This window comes from Wasmannia auropunctata, unplaced genomic scaffold (genome assembly GCF_000956235.1).
Source record: "Wasmannia auropunctata unplaced genomic scaffold, wasmannia.A_1.0 LD334385.1, whole genome shotgun sequence".
NCBI lineage: Eukaryota > Metazoa > Arthropoda > Insecta > Hymenoptera > Formicidae > Wasmannia > Wasmannia auropunctata.
This window is the reverse complement of record NW_012028505.1, coordinates 756,711-775,905: the sequence shown is the minus strand read 5'-3', so window position 1 is coordinate 775,905 and position 19,195 is coordinate 756,711. Positions and strand designations below refer to the sequence as shown.

Sequence of the window (19,195 nt, the reverse complement as noted above, 5' to 3'; positions counted from 1 at the left end):
TTATGATCCTTGCAAAATTAATCGTCATGAAACTTGATACAGACATTATCAAAATGAGATAAAGTGGCAAATTGCCGCCATACAGTTCATCGGACTTATTTATCTCAATCAGGATTCACTCATTTAGCCATTCAATTTATGAAAATTCTTATTTAATGTGAGGTCTTTTAATCAATTTTTTGAAAAATTTTTACTATTATCGCGAATCGAAATTACCGTGATTATCTACTTACAATTAGTGAATTGTGGTTGTTAAAACAATCTAATGATTAGTATGGATTAATACAGAAGTTGGTGGAAAGATTGGATGACAAGTAATATAAAAATTAATATGTAGCCGGAATTTTGAAAGTTGTTTTACGTGCTTTCGAATATACCTTTTTCTGTGCTCACATCCGATTATAGAGTTCTGAAATATTTTTATCAGCTTTCATTGAATAATTTATGGAGTCGTTATGCAAACGTGCGTGACTTCAAAAACTTCATGACTTCTTTACGGATGATAATTTAAACAGAAAAAGAGAAAAAATAAATAAGATAGAAACCGTCTAGCGCATTTGCCGCTTTGCAGACAGATAAACGATTCATTTCAATCACAATCCGGGTACAGACGTTATAAAAGACTAGTATCTTATCTACTTGCGCTGGGTAAATAACCGTAGATTCATATATTTATATGGTATTAAGAACGATTATATCGTTATTACAGATAATTTTCGTGAAGCTTATACCTAGTAAATTATGAAACCGAATTGCGTAATTGCGATTAACTAAAATAAATTTGATTTGTAATTGTGCTTTAGAAAGAATTGAAATTCATTACTGAATCGCAGTACAGATTAAGTCAAAATTTTGATATCGTATTGTTAGTACAAAACTTGCAAGTGTAAATTTTTTTCTTAAAAATGTAAGCAAAATAAAAAAAATCTCCGTTGCACGGAAATATGATTTTCAAACTTAAAATAAAATTTGATTTTGAATTTAAGAATTACATTGCAGCTCTTAAGAGTTATGCTAATAAATTTAATAAGAAATTTTATTGTGTTTTAGATTAGATAATTAAAAGAAGTTAAAATTTATAATTTAATCGCAGTTAATAAAAGAGCTTCGATATTTCAAATACTGCAAGACTGTCAAGAATGTGAATTTTTTGCTGAAAGCGTGAAACTGAAAACGAAAACCAGAACTCCGTAGAAAAATTGCAGGCGTTTTACGAATTTTCGAATTTAATTTCGAGAATAAAGGAAAATTCAATTTTATTATTTCGAATTCAAATTACATTGCAATCTTTGAATACAAACTCTCAGAACGTTTAGAAAGGATTAATGTTGTATGAAAGAAATTATTATTATTCGCGTGATTGTGAAATTAAATATTTGGTATCACGGACGAAGTATATTTTGTACGCGCATTGCACGGCAAGCGTCGATGCGAAAGATACGAAGAAAAAGAGAAATGTGTACCGCGAGACGACTTATCGGCGGCAAATTTTGTCGTGCTGTGTAGACTGTCTTTCGTACCGAGTCGTAACAACGCGCAATAATGTGAAACTCGCGTGCGGGGCGGGAAAACAGGGTTCTTCGGGATCGATTACGATTACAATCGCGGCTATACGTGCGGAAGCACCCGCGTCCGCTGATAAGCGCGATATTAGAGGGCCGTTGTTGCTCTGATTCCTCATGCGTAACGTGCAGATAAGATAACCTACAGACTTTATCAAATCGTAATCCTTGCGAGGGAAGGGGAAGCGACGGCGAGGAGTTTGTGGCAGTTGCTTCACGTTCGGCACACAATGTAGTTGCTGCCGAGATTTCTTCTGCCATTCTCTTCCTCTCTCTCTCTTTCTCTCTTCGCGAGTAACGCCGTCGTCGGATGTAATCGCGACGTGCGCGCACGTATATGTATAATGTGTTTGTGAGATGTACGTGTGTAATTGAGGGTCCACTGTACCTTTTGCAGAAGAGACTTCTGCGCGAGACAACACCGTCATCATGGATGGGAAAGTGTATACCGAGAAAGTGAAGAATCCCAGAGCGGGCGCCAACATCTTCAGCGCCTTGACGTTCTCGTAAGTACGATAAACAAACGGCGGACGCCGTTAAGGGAGATAAAACTGATTGTGAGGGAGAAGAGAAGCGCGGGGAAGCCGCGGAATGCAATAACTTGATACGTCGTAAGATCCAAGAGTTTCCGGGAATTAATTCTGAAATGAATTCATCACTGGGGAAAGAAATCTTATTGCATGAATTAGAAATCTGATAGATTCAGCCAGTATGTTTGAAAAATTGAGTGAAAAATTGATTAGAAAATGAATTAAAAATTCGTTTAAAAATTATTAGACGAGCATGATTAATTCCTTCTTGTTAAACATACCAGAATTTCTTGATGATACTAAATTTATTTAGTTAGATCAGCATAACTTTTTGTGGTAAAAAGAACGTCTGTTGAATATAACTAGAAGTTTTATAGATCTAATTAAAAAATATTAATCAAATCTTTACAGTTAAGTTTGTCAAACATTCTAGTTATAGAATCCATGATAATCAGAAATTAATTTGTTTTTCTAAAAAATCTTTTGAACGAAAAAATCAGATTTTATTGATATAAAGATAATCGTTTTATTTTGTCGCTTTTTTCGTATATACTTGGATCGAAAATTTTTGGGTTTTACTAGGTAGTTTTGTGAAGGGTAATCAACGTATCAGATCAAATTAATAAATTTCGATTAGACGACGTAATCTTTTTTTTTTTAGAACGCAATCATAGATATCCAAAAGATAATTAAGATGATCTTGATCGCTTCGGAGAATCTGAAATTAAATTCCGATGAATTCAATCGGAATTAATTTGACCACATGTTTGTCAGTCTGTCTGACTTTACACTTTGGCAGACTGTTGTATTTTAAATTTTTCGATTCGATAATATCAAATTTTTTTACACCGTAGATATACAAAATGCTTCAAAGGATTAGTGAAGGTGTTACCTCACGCTCCGATTACGGTGCACTTTTCTAGAGTAGTTTATTTTCCGGAAGAATCGCCGTAATAGGTAGACAAACAGACAGATAAGAAACAAATGGATGCACTTAGCGTTCAGTTGTCTCACTGTCTATTAATAGAAATCGATCTTGGATGATGATAAGCAGGCGTGAATTATCGGATGCCGCAGATATGGGACTGTAATTAATGTTAGGATCATCTTGGATCGCTTTACAGATAAATAAGTTTTGAATTATCAGTTATGAGTAAATAGTTTTGAATTTTATTTTTATATTTGATCTTTGTGTCCAGTAACGCTTGTATTTGCTCATTTGCTACAACGACGACGTAATTAAAAAATTGTTATTGCAAAAAAAGAACAAGAACATAAAGAAAAAGAGAAAAAACATATTAAAAGAATATATTTTTATTTTCCTACAATAAATTGTTATTTCAAAATACTTTCTGAAAAATTTGGTTTTTTTTTTGTTATGTCATCGTTGTAACAAATGAACGATATATCTTTATCTTGTTAATTTTATTCGGATAACAGATAACGCGGAGATTACATGTGCAGTCGACTGAAATGATTACAAGTTATTTTCACGTTTTTCTTTTTGGTAGAGCAAATTTAAATCGCGATTTAATCATCCGTAATAAATCATCCGTTGTTGCTAACCGCATGTCTCTGGCTAAATCATTGAGGATTATTTTTACGAAATTCAACTCCATGTTTGTATCACATTCAATAAATATTAGGAGAAATTTTTATATCATTGCGATTGCTTAACGTTATTTTGTAATGTTTAATTTAATAACGTCAGTAATTTAATAACGTGCAGTTTTTTTTATGTTGATCGTATCTTCAAAGAATTTTATAGACGAATTTTTATCTTGACATCGAGTTTTGCGAGAAGAAAATTGTCCTCAATTGTTATCTTGGACCTTGTTTGACTGCAATTTTTATCGATTTCTATTCGAAATAGAAAGGACGCAGATCAATTTTGCGAGATGATACGTAACGCGATAGCATTGTAGAAAACAGCGGGAGAGATTAGTGTCGCCGGCGAGAGGATAAAATTCGGACGAGTTGTCGGATGATTTGCGAGAGTAAAACGTGTGTGCTTTTGCTTTTCTTCTTCGCAGTTGGATCCTACGCATTTTCTGGGTGGGTTACCGCCGAGATCTTGAAGTAACTGATTTGTACACACCGCTTAAAGAGCATACAAGTGGTATTCTTGGTGTTAAAATAGCGAAGGCCTGGGAGAAAGAATGCGAGGCGTACCAGCGCCGGCTGGAGCAGGTCGCGAAGTGCGGGTCGCAGAAGAAGGTCAAGGGGCCCAGCCTGATGAGAGTCCTCGTCAGGTGTTTCGGCTTGAAGACCCTGCTGTACGGGATTTTCATGGCCGTCATGGAGATCTTGCTCAGGTACAATCCTCCCGCGTTTCTCACCTAGAAATTCTACGAAGTCTCATCCCAATTTCTTACATTCCCCGCCTGTCTGTCCTGACGAGTGGAACAAAAAACAAGATGCTACAAGTCGCTGGCGAGAGTTAATACTGCGGAATTGAATATCCTACCGAGCGGTCAAGTCTACCATGGAATTTTTTTGAATTGAATAACGATTTAACCAAGTAAAGATTATGTCTAATTAAATTAATTATATATTTATATAAATGATTATGAATTTAAAAGCAAACTAATACTGACAGATTTTTAATTGGTTTTTTCTTCTTAAACAAGCTTCTATTTTACGAATTTCTTAAATTATCCGGTTTAACGTCCATTCATTATTCATTCAAACGTTTAGATTAAATATATTCAATAAAAATCGTAATTAAAAACACAAGTTTTCCCCTTTCGCAGAAACTTTTAAGGATCACCTGCTTATAAATTAGAAATCTTGAATTTAAAAAATCAATCTGAAGCTCATCAGGAATTATCAGAGTCCATAGATTTTCTCCTTGGGAAGCTACATGTGCGCAGATTAATGTTTATCGGTCCGCCGATTCATTACCTACTACCGCCCTTGAAACCGCCCACTGAAATCCTCTTATCTTTGCAAAATGTCCATCCAGTCTACTTGCGGTGACCCGACGCACAATAGAGGAGAGTATTGTTAAATCCCCGATTCCTTTTTGTTTATCCCTAACGCTAATGCGCCCTATATAAACTAATTAAAAAAGTATAACAAATTTACTTGTCTCTACATAAATCGAATCGATCACTCGATCCAATCCTGCCCGTAAAGTCTCCTATAATCGAATTAATAATTATCTAAATATAATTAATAATTATATTGACTAATTTTTCTAGATCTAATTAATAATTATATTGAATAATTATCTCATAATCTAAGTAATAGGTAATATTTCTCTCGCACGACCTGACGAATTCTCTCTCGCGACGCAGGGTGCTGCAACCGCTATTGGTGGGCCAGATGCTGCGCTATTTTAACACCCTGGAGGTCGACAAGTTCTACGCGTACGGCTGCGCGATCGGCGTCATCCTGTGCTCCGCCGTCAACGTGTTCGTCGTTCATCCCTACATGATGGGCATCCTGCACATGGGCATGAAGGTCCGCGTGGCTTGCTGCTCGCTCATCTACCGCAAGACGCTGAAGATGACCAGGACCGCGTTAGGCGAGACGACGATCGGCCAGGCGGTCAATCTGCTGTCGAACGACGTCAACAGATTCGACGTCAGTATCATATTTCTCCATTATCTCTGGCTCGGTCCCTTGGAGACCATCATCATCACGTACGTTATGTACCACGTGATCGGCGTCGGAGTGTCGTCCATCATCGGTGTCGCCTCTCTACTGATGTTCATCCCTTTGCAAGGTGAGAAAATTACCGATTTTATCGTTTCTAGCGTTAAAAACAATCGGGCAAGTTGAAAGTGACTTGATATGTATATGTATGTTATTTGGAAAGTTAAGAAACGTTTCAGTTAGAAATAATTTTACTGACAAAAATCGTTTTTTTTTTGCTTCGCTTAAGTTGGCATTTTTTGAAATCTTGACTTTTACTTAATTTTATTAAAAATAATTAGCAAATAATTACTTTCAATTAATAATAGTTAACAAATAATTAAATTCAATAAATAATAATTGATTTAATCTGAAATTTCGAAAAATTCTCATTTTTGTAAAAAAACTGCGACTTTTTAAGTTTTCTTAAATACCGGAGTTCATAAAAACTCTGTTTCTAAATTCCTAAATTTGTTAAATTGCTATCTTAATTATTGAACCCTTTCACTGCTTAATTGACACATTCCGTTCGACAAATCGCCGAGAGCTGTGCTTCTAATCGTATTTCACGCCCCGTTCCCGGAATTCCACAGCATGGCTAGGCAAAAAGTCGTCGGAGCTGAGATTAAGAACCGCGATGAGGACCGACGAGAGGGTGCGACTGACGAATGAGATTATCAGCGGGATCCAAGCCATCAAGATGTACACCTGGGAGAATCCGTTCAGCGCGCTCATAGATAAAGCACGAAGGTGAGTACGTTCTCGTCGTTTACACTGATTACGCAAGCAACACTCGTATATTAATTATACGTTGAGCAACGTAATTATCAGGTAAAAACATCCGTTATACAAAACGCACTTGACGTTGCACCACGTGAATGGAAGTAAAGAGCAGTTCGACGTGTTTAATGCTTATGCTAATCTTAGACTATACCTACCAATTAATTTCTCAAGGAATGATAAAAATTCCAACGTTATATAAATAAATAGTCGTGCGATGGATTATTATATTTTTTATTTGAAACGAATATATTATTCATTGGAACCCCATAAACATTCCCGGAACATCCTGCGGATGTGTTCTTTCACGTACTCTACATTGAGTTGAGTCATCGTAGACAAATGTGTTGAAAGCGAATTGACGCTTCTTTGGCTTGTTTTTTTTTTGTCTCTGTTGATACGATCGGATGAAATGATAATAGTCGACGGCGACAGTGACGGCCTTGCGTTGCCTCTTATTGCATCTTTATTGCGTTTGAGTGTTTTTATATTATTTTAGAGTTTTAAAAGACGTAGGCTAATTAAAAGACTACGTCTTGTAATACTTGAAAACAAAAGATTGCGTCTTTTAACTAAGTTTTTCAATACTTGAAAATAATGTAGAAACATTTAAACGCAATAAAGATGCAATAGACTACGTCTTTTAATAGAAAATTTCGCAATAAAGATGTCTGTTTTTTTTAGATACCTTATATATTTAAATATATTAATTTAGATATATAAAATATATGTCTTCGGTTTTTGTGACACTTAATTTATGTATAATTTTTATTGTGGGTCTTTAATATCTTGTATAGTTAAATATATTATTCTATATACATATATTAAATATGTCTATTTTTGTGACGATTTTTGTCTCCTAATTTATATATAATTTTGATTATATTTAAATCTGGAATAAAATAAAAATGATATATTTATTGTTAATATCGAATACCACAGATATCGATTATTATGTTTTTGTTGCTAACAAATATTTTATAGCTATTTACCTGCGAAATCTGAACTGTCTAAAACAAAATACGGTATTTATTTATAATTCAAAAATTTGTGTGAATGGCCTCTTTAATTCTCGATATTGAGATACGGATCCAATAAATTCGGCTACACGTTTCTGGATCAGAAGAGATGAAAACAATTTGCCAGAAAAAGAAAGAAAGAAAAAATTAACACCAATTTATTTGCAGGAAAGAAGTTAGTGTCATCCGGTGGGCGTCGTATATCAGAGGTGTCACCATGTCGTTTATCATCTTCTCCACCAGGATGTCGCTGTTCATCACGGTGCTGGCTTACGTACTGTTCGGCTACAAAATAACGGCCGAGAAGGTGTTCGTAATAACCGCGTATTACAACAGTTTACGTACAACTATGACTGTTTTCTTTCCGCAAGGTATGCTGTAGTTATATAGCACCAATAATGTATGATAATTATATGCGAACGGCATCGATAACGTTGACACGTGTAGTGCTTCTATTTTTGCTTCTTTATTCCTTCCGTCTTCTTGCTATTTCTTTATTTCTATCTTTATTTCTTTTTCTTTTTACATTTCTCTTCAGGGTGTACCTTATTTGTTATTTTTTCCAATTATGATCTACAATTTTAGACTTCATGCACCTTATTATCTTAATATCATAAATTAAAGACCCATTTAATTGTATCTATTGTTACGTGTGAGACAAATTATTCTATATTTTTATTCTCTTATTTTAAAAATATTTTGTCTTTATGGTGAATCCAGGAATAACACAGGTAGCGGAAGCGATGGTGTCCATAAAACGACTGCAGAACTTTTTGATGTACGACGAACTGACACCTCCGGAGATTGAAGCAAAGAACAGCAAGAAGAACGACAAGGAGAACAACAAGGAGAACGATAAGGAGAACGCGAAGGAGAAGAATCAAGAGGACGTGAAGGAAAATAACAAAGAGAACGCGAGGGAAGATCTGGTCGAGGAGCAGGAGAAGAACGACTACACGAACCAGCCGAATTATGCCGAGCACAGCATCTGCATCGAGAACGGCAGCACAAAGTGGCTGGACTACGATCAGGAGGACACGCTGCAGAATATCAACATAAAGGTGCGTCCCGGTGAACTGATCGCCGTCGTCGGCCAGGTCGGCGCGGGCAAGAGCAGCCTGTTGAATGTCATCCTGAGAGAACTGCGTTTGCAGGAAGGCTCCATTCAGGTATGTTGACAGGTTCTTTCTTTAATGTTACACACTTAAGAAACTTAAATAGATATTGAATAAATCCCTTTAATCACAAAAATAAAGTACTTGATTAATTTATTTTAAAAATATATATGTACTCCTAAGCGAAAATGATTTCTAATCAAATGTAACTCAGATACGCAGTTATCTTCTTTCTTTTTTTCTTTGTATAATTTAATTAAAATATTTATAATATGCATTATATAATTAATTAAATTATGTATATATAATTATTCTTTTAAATATTTTTTTCACAGATTAACGGCAAGATTGCCTACGCCAGTCAAGAACCATGGCTGTTCGCCGGATCGGTGAGGCAGAACATTCTATTCGGACGAAAGATGGATCAGATCCGATACGATCGCGTGACTAAAGTGTGTCAATTAAAGAGGGATTTCAGTCTGCTGCCTTATGGTGATAAGACGATCGTAGGTGAGAGGGGTATCAGTCTTTCCGGTGGCCAACGTGCAAGGTCAGTTTTATTCAATAACAGATACTTGATAATATATTTTTATTCAAAATTTTGTTTAAATCCATGATCTTAAAAACTCTTTAAATTTTTTAATAATTATTATTTATTTCTCGTCTTAGTTAACATTTTATCTTAACTTATTTGTTATTAATTTACTTAATTTTTTTCTACAATCATTTTGATTGTCTAGTAAATATTTTTTTGGTATATAATGTATATAACTTTTAAAAAGTAAGCTTTTATCAATAAGATTATATATTTAAAAATTTATGTTTATGTCTTTTTTACATTTGATATACGAAATAAAGATTTTAATTTTTAACGATAAAGTAAATGCATGTAATGCTTTAATTAATTTTTAATATAATTAACGCAATTTAACTTATATATCAGTAGTCATGTATGTACTGATAAGATGTGCTGATGTGCTGAAAATTGACAGAATAAACTTGGCGAGAGCCGTTTACGCTGATGCCGACATATACCTCATGGATGATCCTTTGAGCGCCGTGGACGCTCATGTGGGCAAGCACATGTTCGAAGAATGCATCGACAAGTATCTACGGGGCAAGACTCGGATTCTCGTGACTCACCAGTTGCAATACCTGCGCAACGTCGGTAGAATTATCGTTCTGAAGGACGGAGCCATTCAGGCTGAAGGGTACGATTTTGCTGCACTTTCTCTCCGTCTCTTTAATCCGAATCTAATCTCACTACAATTTTTTTATTGGCGAGATTGCAAAATCGACATTCGTAAATATTTTGCGTTGTTTATTTATATATATATATATTTTTTTTTCATATATTTTAAATTTTACGATTGGATTTTTGGATCCTTGAATTCAAGAGGATGGGAATGAGAGTATAATTTATATATATAGACCGATGCAAAAAAAAACAACTTTAATATATTAGTCCTTTAGTTTTTTAATACCGCCTTTTTCAAGAAAATGCAATAAATTGAATTTTTTATACTTTATAGCTGAGGCTGTATTAACATCGTCACTTCTACAGCTTTAACATGAGATTTTTTATTCTTCAGCACTTATGACGAGCTGGGCTCTATGGGGGTGGATTTCGGTCGGCTGTTGGAGAACCAAGCGAAGACGGATGAGAAATCCTCTCGACCCCCATCGGCTCCCGTTAGTCGTAGTAATTCGCGCACGGCTAGTATCACATCGCTGAGTTCTTTCATGACGAATGATACTACTAAACAGGATGAGCCTGAGGAGGTAATACTAGCTTATTTTCTAACTTATTTTCTGAAGTAACCACTAATATATATCTTATTTAAATCATTTATCAAAACATAATATTTGATATTGCAATTAATTAGGAGGATTACAAGTGTCTTAAGTTACAGCAAAATATTAATTTAAAGATATTTCATCTTTTCTAACTAGATTTTAACATACTAGAAAAAATATTACCATTGATAATTAAATAACGAGTTTCGTGTAACAGCGAATTATCTTATTTTTTATCACTTAATTAGACTAATTTGAGATCTTCACGCTAAATTACGGTAACAATTACGGTTAAATCGTTAATTTTAGGTGGCTGAAATGCGAACGGTAGGCAATGTTTCCGGTCAAGTATACAAGGGTTACCTCAGCGCTGGCGGCAACTGGTGCGTTATATTCATAGTGGCCATGCTTTGCGTATTGACACAATTAGCGGCCAGCGGCGGCGACTTCTTCATTGCGCAATGGGTTGAAATAGAGGAAAACTATGTAAGTGCATTATTCAAGTTGTCAGAATAATCATTGAGAAATTATGTTCAGTTGTAATTGCTTTCCCGAAAGATTCAAGAAATGATCTGAACTCTTCCAACCAAGATATTAATATTTTTCACGTCAAAATTTATACGTTTTCTATATACATGAAGTAAATAATATATATTTATTATTCTCAATTCCAGTTTTGTTCAAATTTTTTTGAAAGATTGTGCAATGAGTTTTAATTTAAATAAAGAATTTAAGTAAAAAAGTTATTGCCATAAAAGAGGTTGAAATTTATGATTTAATTCCAGTAAATTAAAGCAGAATTTCGATGCCCTAAATAAAAATGTGAAACTTTCAAAGTGTAAATTTCTTTCTTAAAATTATTAGAAAAAGTCTCTGTAGGATTGAAAAGAGTTTTATGTCGAGCTTAAAATTGAAAATAAAATTGCAGTTCCAGCTGCAATTACATGATCTCCGTTCACATTGATTATATTTTATCAGTTATATAATTTTACAGATGAATCAAACGAACGAGGGCGTTGTGGAAGACTCGAGGAGCCCTTTGACCCGCTTGCAGTGCATCTACATCTTCACCGGCCTGACCGCGCTGACAATCGGCGTCACTCTGATCCGCTCGTGGGCCTTCTTCTGGACGTGCATGCGGGCCTCGATACGCCTGCACGATCGTATGTTCCGCAGCATCAGCCGCGCCACTATGCGATTCTTCAACACGAATACGTCGGGACGCGTTCTCAATCGCTTCTCCAAGGACATGGGCGCGGTGGACGAGATGCTGCCCACTGCGCTCATCGACTGCATCCAGATCGGTCTGTCGCTGCTGGGTATCATCGTGGTGGTCGCCATCGCGAACGTGTGGCTGCTGATACCCACGGTGATTGTCGGCATTGTCTTTTATTATCTCAGAATCTTCTACCTGGCCACCAGTCGTAGCGTCAAGCGTCTCGAAGGCATCAGTGAGTATCTTGGGCTCATTTTTCGGTAGGGGTCACAGCTTGCTTCGTAGAATAAGATAGACTTTAATCACCGACTGAAGTAGAGTCGTCAATCTTATTGGATTGACGATGGATTTCAATTTTTCGGGTAAACTAACTGGAATTTTTAACTTTCCGCAGCCCGCTCGCCGGTCTTCGCTCACCTGAGCGCGACTCTCCAAGGACTACCGACGATCCGCGCGTTCGGGGCGGAAGCGATCCTCACGAAGGAGTTCGACAATCACCAGGATCTCCATTCGTCGGCGTGGTACATCTTCATCGCGTCCTCGCGCGCCTTCGGCTTCTGGCTGGACGTTTTCTGCGTGCTGTACATCATGCTGGTCACGCTGAGCTTCCTCGTGCTGAACAGCTACAGCCGCGGCTCGATGGACGGCGGTTACGTAGGCCTGGCGATCACGCAGAGTATCGGCCTCACCGGCATGTTCCAATGGGGCATGCGCCAGAGCGCGGAGCTGGAGAACCAGATGACCTCGGTGGAGCGTATCCTTGAGTACAGGTACTCGCTGATGCTCTTTGGATGTCTTGATATTGTATTTGTATTAATTTTCCGTATCTTATTATCTTTATCATTTCATCTTATTGAAATGTGGATCATCTTCGTATATCGATCTACCAATCTTATGAATCTCATACTGAGTCACGTGTCACCCCATTATTGATCGTGTATTATTAGACTCTTAAATTCCTAATTCCTTCGAATTCTACTTGGAATCCTAGATCTTAGAGCGTTGAATTTGTTAATCTTCGGATCTGGATTTAGATCCTTTAAGTATTTCTTGTTATCTTAAATTTATTACTTTTTTAGTATCGATTTCTACTTTGCTATTCTACTTTTATACACTCACAATCTTCGACTCTCTAATTAGGTTCTTATTAAAATCAAAGTAAACACAGGATTTAACTATCGACTTACTAAATTATGAATCTCATACTGAGTCACGTGCCACCCCATTATTGATTGTGTATTAATAGATGTTTAAATCGCTAATTCCTTTGAATTCTACTTGGAACCTTAGATCTTAGAATTTGTAAATCTTCTTAATTTAAATATTTTTTGTTATCTAAAATTCATGACTCTCTTAATATTCATACTTCCCTACTTTTTTATTTATTTAGACGTTCAAATAAGATTTAAAAAAATTGCGAATATTTTTCTCGAATATTCTGCTCTCTTTCTTATTATTAAATAATGTCGTATTAATATTCCTTGCTTCAATCCTCTTCCAGCAAAATGGACAGCGAGCCCCCTCTCGAGAGCGCCCCCGGTAAAAAGCCCAAGTCCGACTGGCCGCAGGAAGGCAGGATCGAGTTCAAGAACGTGTTCCTGCGCTACGCGCCGTTGGAGCCGCCGGTGCTCAAGAACCTCAGCTTCGTCATCTTCCCGCGGGAGAAGATCGGCATCGTCGGCAGGACTGGCGCCGGCAAGTCCTCCCTGATCCAGGCGCTCTTCCGCCTGGCCGACGTGGACGGTCTGATCGAGCTCGACAAGATCGACACCAGCCAGATCGGCCTGCACGATCTGCGCTCCAAGATCAGCATCATCCCGCAGGAGCCGTTCCTGTTCTCCGGCAGCCTGAGACGGAATCTCGACCCGTTCGACACGTACACGGACGACCCGCTGTGGCGTGCCCTCGAGGAGGTCGAGCTGAAGGAGATCGGCCTGGAGGCCCACATCAACGAGGGCGGCTCCAATCTCAGCGTCGGCCAGCGTCAGCTGGTCTGCCTGGCGCGCGCCATCGTCAGGAACAACCCGATACTCGTGCTGGACGAGGCGACCGCGAATGTGGACCCGCGCACGGACGAGCTGATCCAGACGACGATCAGGAAGAAGTTCGAGAAGTGCACGGTGCTGACGATCGCCCATCGGCTCAACACCGTCATGGACAGCGATCGTATCCTGGTGATGGACGCCGGCACCGCGGTGGTGAGTCAATTTTTTTTTCACGATCTTATCTCTTCGAGTATTTTTTTTTTATACAGTGGATCATCGAATGAATTTAAGTAGGTCACGAAATCTTCCCTTTCTGTAATTGTGGAGAATCATAATTGCAACTATGAACTTATCGATCATTCTTGCGACGCGTTTTTTCATTTTTTTTTTCTCTTTTAAATTATGAAGTTTATTTAACGTCGCATATTATATGTGTGAGTTTGTACGAATATTTTATGAAACCTACGAATTTATCCCCCGAGAATTCCCGTGGTGTTTTAAATAAAATTGAATTTGTTTGAATAACATCTATTTTCACCAATCAGATTGACCTTAATCTCGGTTTATCTCAAAATTCATCTTCTTCTAATTCCAGGAATTAGAAATGGATAAAGAATAAATCAAACTCAGATTAAAGTTGATCTACATTGATGGAAATCGACTTAGTCACTTAGATGCCATAGAATTGCAAAATACTACGATTAGATTATTCTAATTAATTCCAACACGAAGATGCCGCTGGTTAGCGTTCATCCTTTTTTTCGTTCCGCGATATAAACCGTCGAGCAGGAGTGATCGTATCTCCATCATCCCCGTTACACGTAGCATATAAACGGTTTTATACGCTCGCACGCATCAAGGCTGTAAAGGATGTACGGCCCTATCGTAACGAAAGCGGATCGTAAATCGCCGTTTCTCTCCTCTAAAGGCGAACTCTTTTATCGCAGGAGTTCGATCATCCCCACGTGCTGCTGCAGAAGGAGACGGGCTACCTGAAGAGCATGGTGCAGGAGACCGGCAAGGCGATGGCGGAGGCTCTCGCCGGCGTCGCCCGCGACTGCTATGAGCGTCGCGCGTACACGGCGCTTTGATCCGACGCGACGTTAATTTCACCGCGGTTGCGTGCGACAGACGTCGCGATAGGCCGCCGCGAAGATTTCGTCGGTTTTTGCGAGTCGTACTCAGGCAAAATTCGCGGGGTGTGAAAAACGTGGGAAAAGGTGGAACGCCGCGCAGACGAAAACGTTAGTCCGAGAATTTTAGAATTTACTCGTACAATCGCTAGGATCCTTTATGTGTATCTATACTCTTACATGCTTATCACTGTCTTCTACATTTTATAGAAATTCTGTTCCATTCTTTCAATGCATCGCATGTGTTTCCCGGATTTTTTTCATTTAGAATCATCAGTTGAGTGGGACTTTACGAAACTTGAAAATGAAAGTGTAGAAATAAGTATTGTATATGAGAGTGATTTGGAGTTGGGAAAGAAGTTCGGGACGTCAGGATATCAAAAATGAATCGGCAAATGAAATTCAAAATTAATGAGGTTATTAATTAAGAGATTAATTAAGAAATGTAGAAAATCTAGGAATGTCAAAGTTTAGAAGAATCTAGGAAATCCAAGAATCCGAAGCGGATTTTTGACGGGAAAGGAGAAAAGAGATGAATAAATGTGGAGAAGGATGAGCGCTTGTGCACGATCTCGGGATTTGCGAATTCGGAATTTCCACGGAGTTGAATATTTAGGGGAATTTGGAGATTTTTCGGAGATTTGGAACGAACCGAGGAACGCCGAGGGAGATTCGCACGGAAACTGGCGAAACTTTCGGCCGGCGGGACAATAGAATTAACAATCGCTTTTGCTGCACAAGCTGCACGAGTTCCATCTAGCTGGTCTTTTTTTTTTCTTTTTAATCACGGAGATTCTCCGCCACTTCTCGACGTGAAGCGCGCGATTATCGCGCGCATGCCGGTGCAGCGAGCGATCGGAAAAAAAAAATCAGTAGAGCTCGCCGCGTGGATCGCGGCGCAATCGTAGTTACAGTATTATTACGTCACTTTTGCATCACAGCCCGACCCAGGTAGATTTTCACCATCTAGGAAGGATGAAGCTTAACCCGTTGGATCACCGATGTCTCTTACCGTCAGCGAACTGCCATAGACGCTTTAAGAGGAGAATTTTTTTGTACATATACACGTGTATATATAATATATATATATATATATATTTTTAGATAATTTTTAACAAATTCGTTCACACAGAAATACACTAAAAATATAAAATATTTAGGGTATGAGTGTATGAGAAATGATCAGAGATATGCTGTGGGAAAAAATGAGGGATGCCGAGAGAATAAACTGAACTCTCACGCTCTTTCGTAGTCCAAGATTCCGCGAAACTTAATTCCGCGGAACTTAAATCCCAAGAGATCCTAAAGCCGGAAGATTATTTCCGTGGATTATTGATCGTGAAATTTTTTAGGGCCACAACTTTTAATATCGCCTATTCTGGAATCTTGCGACTCCGGGGCTTGAATCGAACAAGTACGAAATGTGATTTAGTTAATTTAATTCGATGTTGAAATTATTCGCAAGGACGTTTACCGCTATACATCGGTCGGTGAGTCAACGGGTCGAGGGAATTGTACTTATTGTTACGCGTACGGATAAGATTTTTATACTCATTGTATATTCCGTATAAAATATGATACGTATGTGGAGGGCGTCCGGAAAAAAAAAAAATCCGAGTCGCAGCAGTATAGCAGGTCCATAATTCGTACGTCCTTGTCGCCTCGCTTTGTCCAGGCCACCCTGTGTGTGCGTATCTGCGATTTTTGCATGGATTTTTACAATGTTCCTCCTGTCGCGCTGGTGCTACAGGGAAGTACAAGGAAAACCAAAAAAAAAAGGGGGAAAAGGTGCCTCTGCTCTTAGATTTAAACGCGAAAGAAGCGCTAACGACATTATTTTCTATTATTATTCTCCTACTGTTGTTATTAAAATAGCGAGGTGCACTTGATCCTCGCGTAGATAAATGCGGGATCAGAAAGCAGCGAAATCAAAGTAGGTACTTAACACCTTTCTCGAAGATTCGCGTTTTGTATATTCGAGAATCTTTTTTTTTTTTGCCGAGCCTATAGAAAGTAACAAGGCGAGTGTCCCCGACCGACTGCATTGTGAAAACTTCGGAACAAGTGAGGGAATCGTTAGGATCAACATCTTGCTAGATGTTAAACTAAACAAAGATATTTGTACCCGCGACTATATTTTTTTCTCGGCTCGTAAATGTAGTTTTTACAAATTCACTTTTCGTATCGTTGTTTCTTATTATTAATATCTTTGTCTACATCTGTGCGTGTGATAATTGTTAGTATTGATAATCAATATCATAGTTTGTCTCTTCTTTTATTATCAATTTGTATTTGTATTCATATTTTTTTATTCTTAATGTTTATTAGGTTTTCTAATACATTATTCTTTAATGTGATTTTAAGTCTTTAAGTTTTTAAATCTTAAAAAAATAAGTGAATATAAAAGATTATCTAAGAAAAATTGAGATTGGAATATATATATATATATATTTAAACAATAATGCTAAAAAAGCCGATTGTAAAAACAACGAAGGAAAGTAAAAAGTTTTTTCTTTAATTTTTCTCTTGTTTGTTTTTAAATTCAGAGCCGGTCACGAAACGTCGACATACACAGAAGCGTCGCACAGTTTTTATGAAAAAATTAGCCAAAGTCGGCAAAGTCAGCCAAGCAAATAATCGGTCGAACTGTTCTCGTTTTAAATAAATACGTTGTGTGTCGGAAAATAAGTTGTGTGATTCTCGCATCCTATCCGCTCAATCATCCTGCCCAGGGCAAGATCCCCAAGATTTGGTGAAGATCTGGGTCAACACAGAGATTTATTCTCAATTAAAAAGTTATTATATTACAACGCAGGCCTTCCTATTTTTAACATTGTTGCTTAAATATATATATTCCAATCTCAATTTTTCTAATATTTTATTTATTCGCCTATTTTTTTTTAATTTAATGTAAGAATCGCCGACTGGGAATGTTTTCTAAATGTTAGGGAACCCTTTATAAATTCTCTTTAAAAAGAATATTAGGTTAAATATATCGGGCCATCGTACATTTTCCTTTCGTACTACATCAAATAAATCGAAGGCAATCGTAGTCGATCTGAGACACATCCCGTATATGTACATCAATACTATACAGAATCGCGTTAAGTTTTTAATCCATTTTCTGTTATGTTTGCAATCATTATTAATTGACTTCAAGTAGCATAATTTTTACAGGAGAGTATATTTCTCTTAAAGTTCTGATCCACTGAGAAGCATTAATGTCATATATTGTATACTGTAGTACAATTAAGTTATTATATTGTTATTATTGTACTACGATATACACAAATGCAAGTATATTGTAGTTCGATTATATATTTTTGTATTACGATATACAAACGTACAGTGTTTGGTTTAAGCGTGTGTACTCAATTTTTTTTTCAAGTTACAAAAAAATTTTTCGAATAAAAATTATTCTAACATTTGCTAATTATTGCGATGAATATCACCGCATGCTTCAGTGATGAATTAATAAAGACTTTAATGTACGAAATGTATATACATTCAAGTTTGAATTCTGACTGAGGTAATATTTTTTGCAATAAATTCTTTATTATTAAAATGCTTGTCAATTTAATTTGTGATACTACGTACACCAGCTTCGGGCTGTGTTCCAAAATCACCGCCCAGCTGATCCGATAGCTCTGTTGTTATATAGATTTGGAAGCGGATACGCGTGGCCTACGGTCTTTGTACGTTTAGGTCACGAAAATATAACACCATCCGCCACTTATTACCTTCCGCTTATTCGTATATATAATTAAACCAAACACGCCAGACATATATTGTGCTTCAATATTATTAAAATCATGATTAAAGCGACGTAGGGGACATAATTATTATTTGAAGCTGTTAGGTTACTAATAATAGCAGGAAAAGGATTAAAAAGGCACGCGAGAGCAGCCACTCACGACGGACTCCAGGGTACATGTTCCATAACATTACACACGAAAAACGCAATCGTATTTGTAATCGTCATTATCAATATTTATTAATGTATGTAGACAGGTGTATTGTACTTTTAGGTGAAAACGAATTACAATACCTTACATACAAGTGCCTACATTATGTAACGTAATCATTGTAAACGAAATAGATACAAATGATTATTTATGTAATTACTCCACCGTTTTATATATATATATATTTTTTCCTCTACTTTCCTTTTTTTTTAATTACACTGTCCTTTAATTACCTTAGTGATAGCTTACAGTCAACATGTTACATCGTCGATCTCTAAAAACGAGGATTCCATCAATTATATATATACGTTACGGCGATGATAATCAAAGTCGTTACATTCATAGTCTATCGATACAAAAACGCGTCGCTTACTTACAAAGTAATGTTTCTTTTTTCTTTTTTTTTTTTTACAAGGAGAGATGCGTGGATTTGCATTGCACACCGATCATAGGT

The 19,195-nt window shown here is 37.0% G+C and overlaps 1 protein-coding gene across 1 annotated transcript; it reads left to right on the top strand.

Annotated features, from left to right (window-relative positions):
- The first annotated feature begins 1,775 nt into the window (after nucleotides 1-1,775).
- On the top strand, nucleotides 1,776-18,901 carry LOC105458714 (probable multidrug resistance-associated protein lethal(2)03659). The gene is made up of 14 exons (XM_011704228.1): nucleotides 1,776-2,068; nucleotides 4,126-4,407; nucleotides 5,392-5,822; nucleotides 6,325-6,481; nucleotides 7,699-7,901; nucleotides 8,251-8,699; nucleotides 8,981-9,195; nucleotides 9,638-9,856; nucleotides 10,238-10,427; nucleotides 10,752-10,928; nucleotides 11,437-11,893; nucleotides 12,053-12,428; nucleotides 13,160-13,856; nucleotides 14,591-18,901. Exons 1-14 carry the CDS (start codon nucleotides 1,992-1,994, stop codon nucleotides 14,732-14,734), a joined length of 4,074 nt encoding a protein of 1,357 aa, XP_011702530.1. The 5' UTR covers nucleotides 1,776-1,991; the 3' UTR covers nucleotides 14,735-18,901.
- The last annotated feature ends 294 nt before the right edge of the window (nucleotides 18,902-19,195 follow it).

Bases quoted from the DNA above. Each gene is read 5' to 3' on its own strand.
- LOC105458714 (XM_011704228.1), top strand. From the start codon at position 1,992: ATGGATGGGAAAGTGTATACCGAGAAAGTGAAGAATCCCAGAGCGGGC. The intron at 4,408-5,391 runs GTACAATCCTCC...CTCGCGACGCAG, and splicing joins GTCATGGAGATCTTGCTCAG to GGTGCTGCAACCGCTATTGG. The intron at 9,196-9,637 runs GTCAGTTTTATT...GAAAATTGACAG, and splicing joins TCCGGTGGCCAACGTGCAAG to AATAAACTTGGCGAGAGCCG.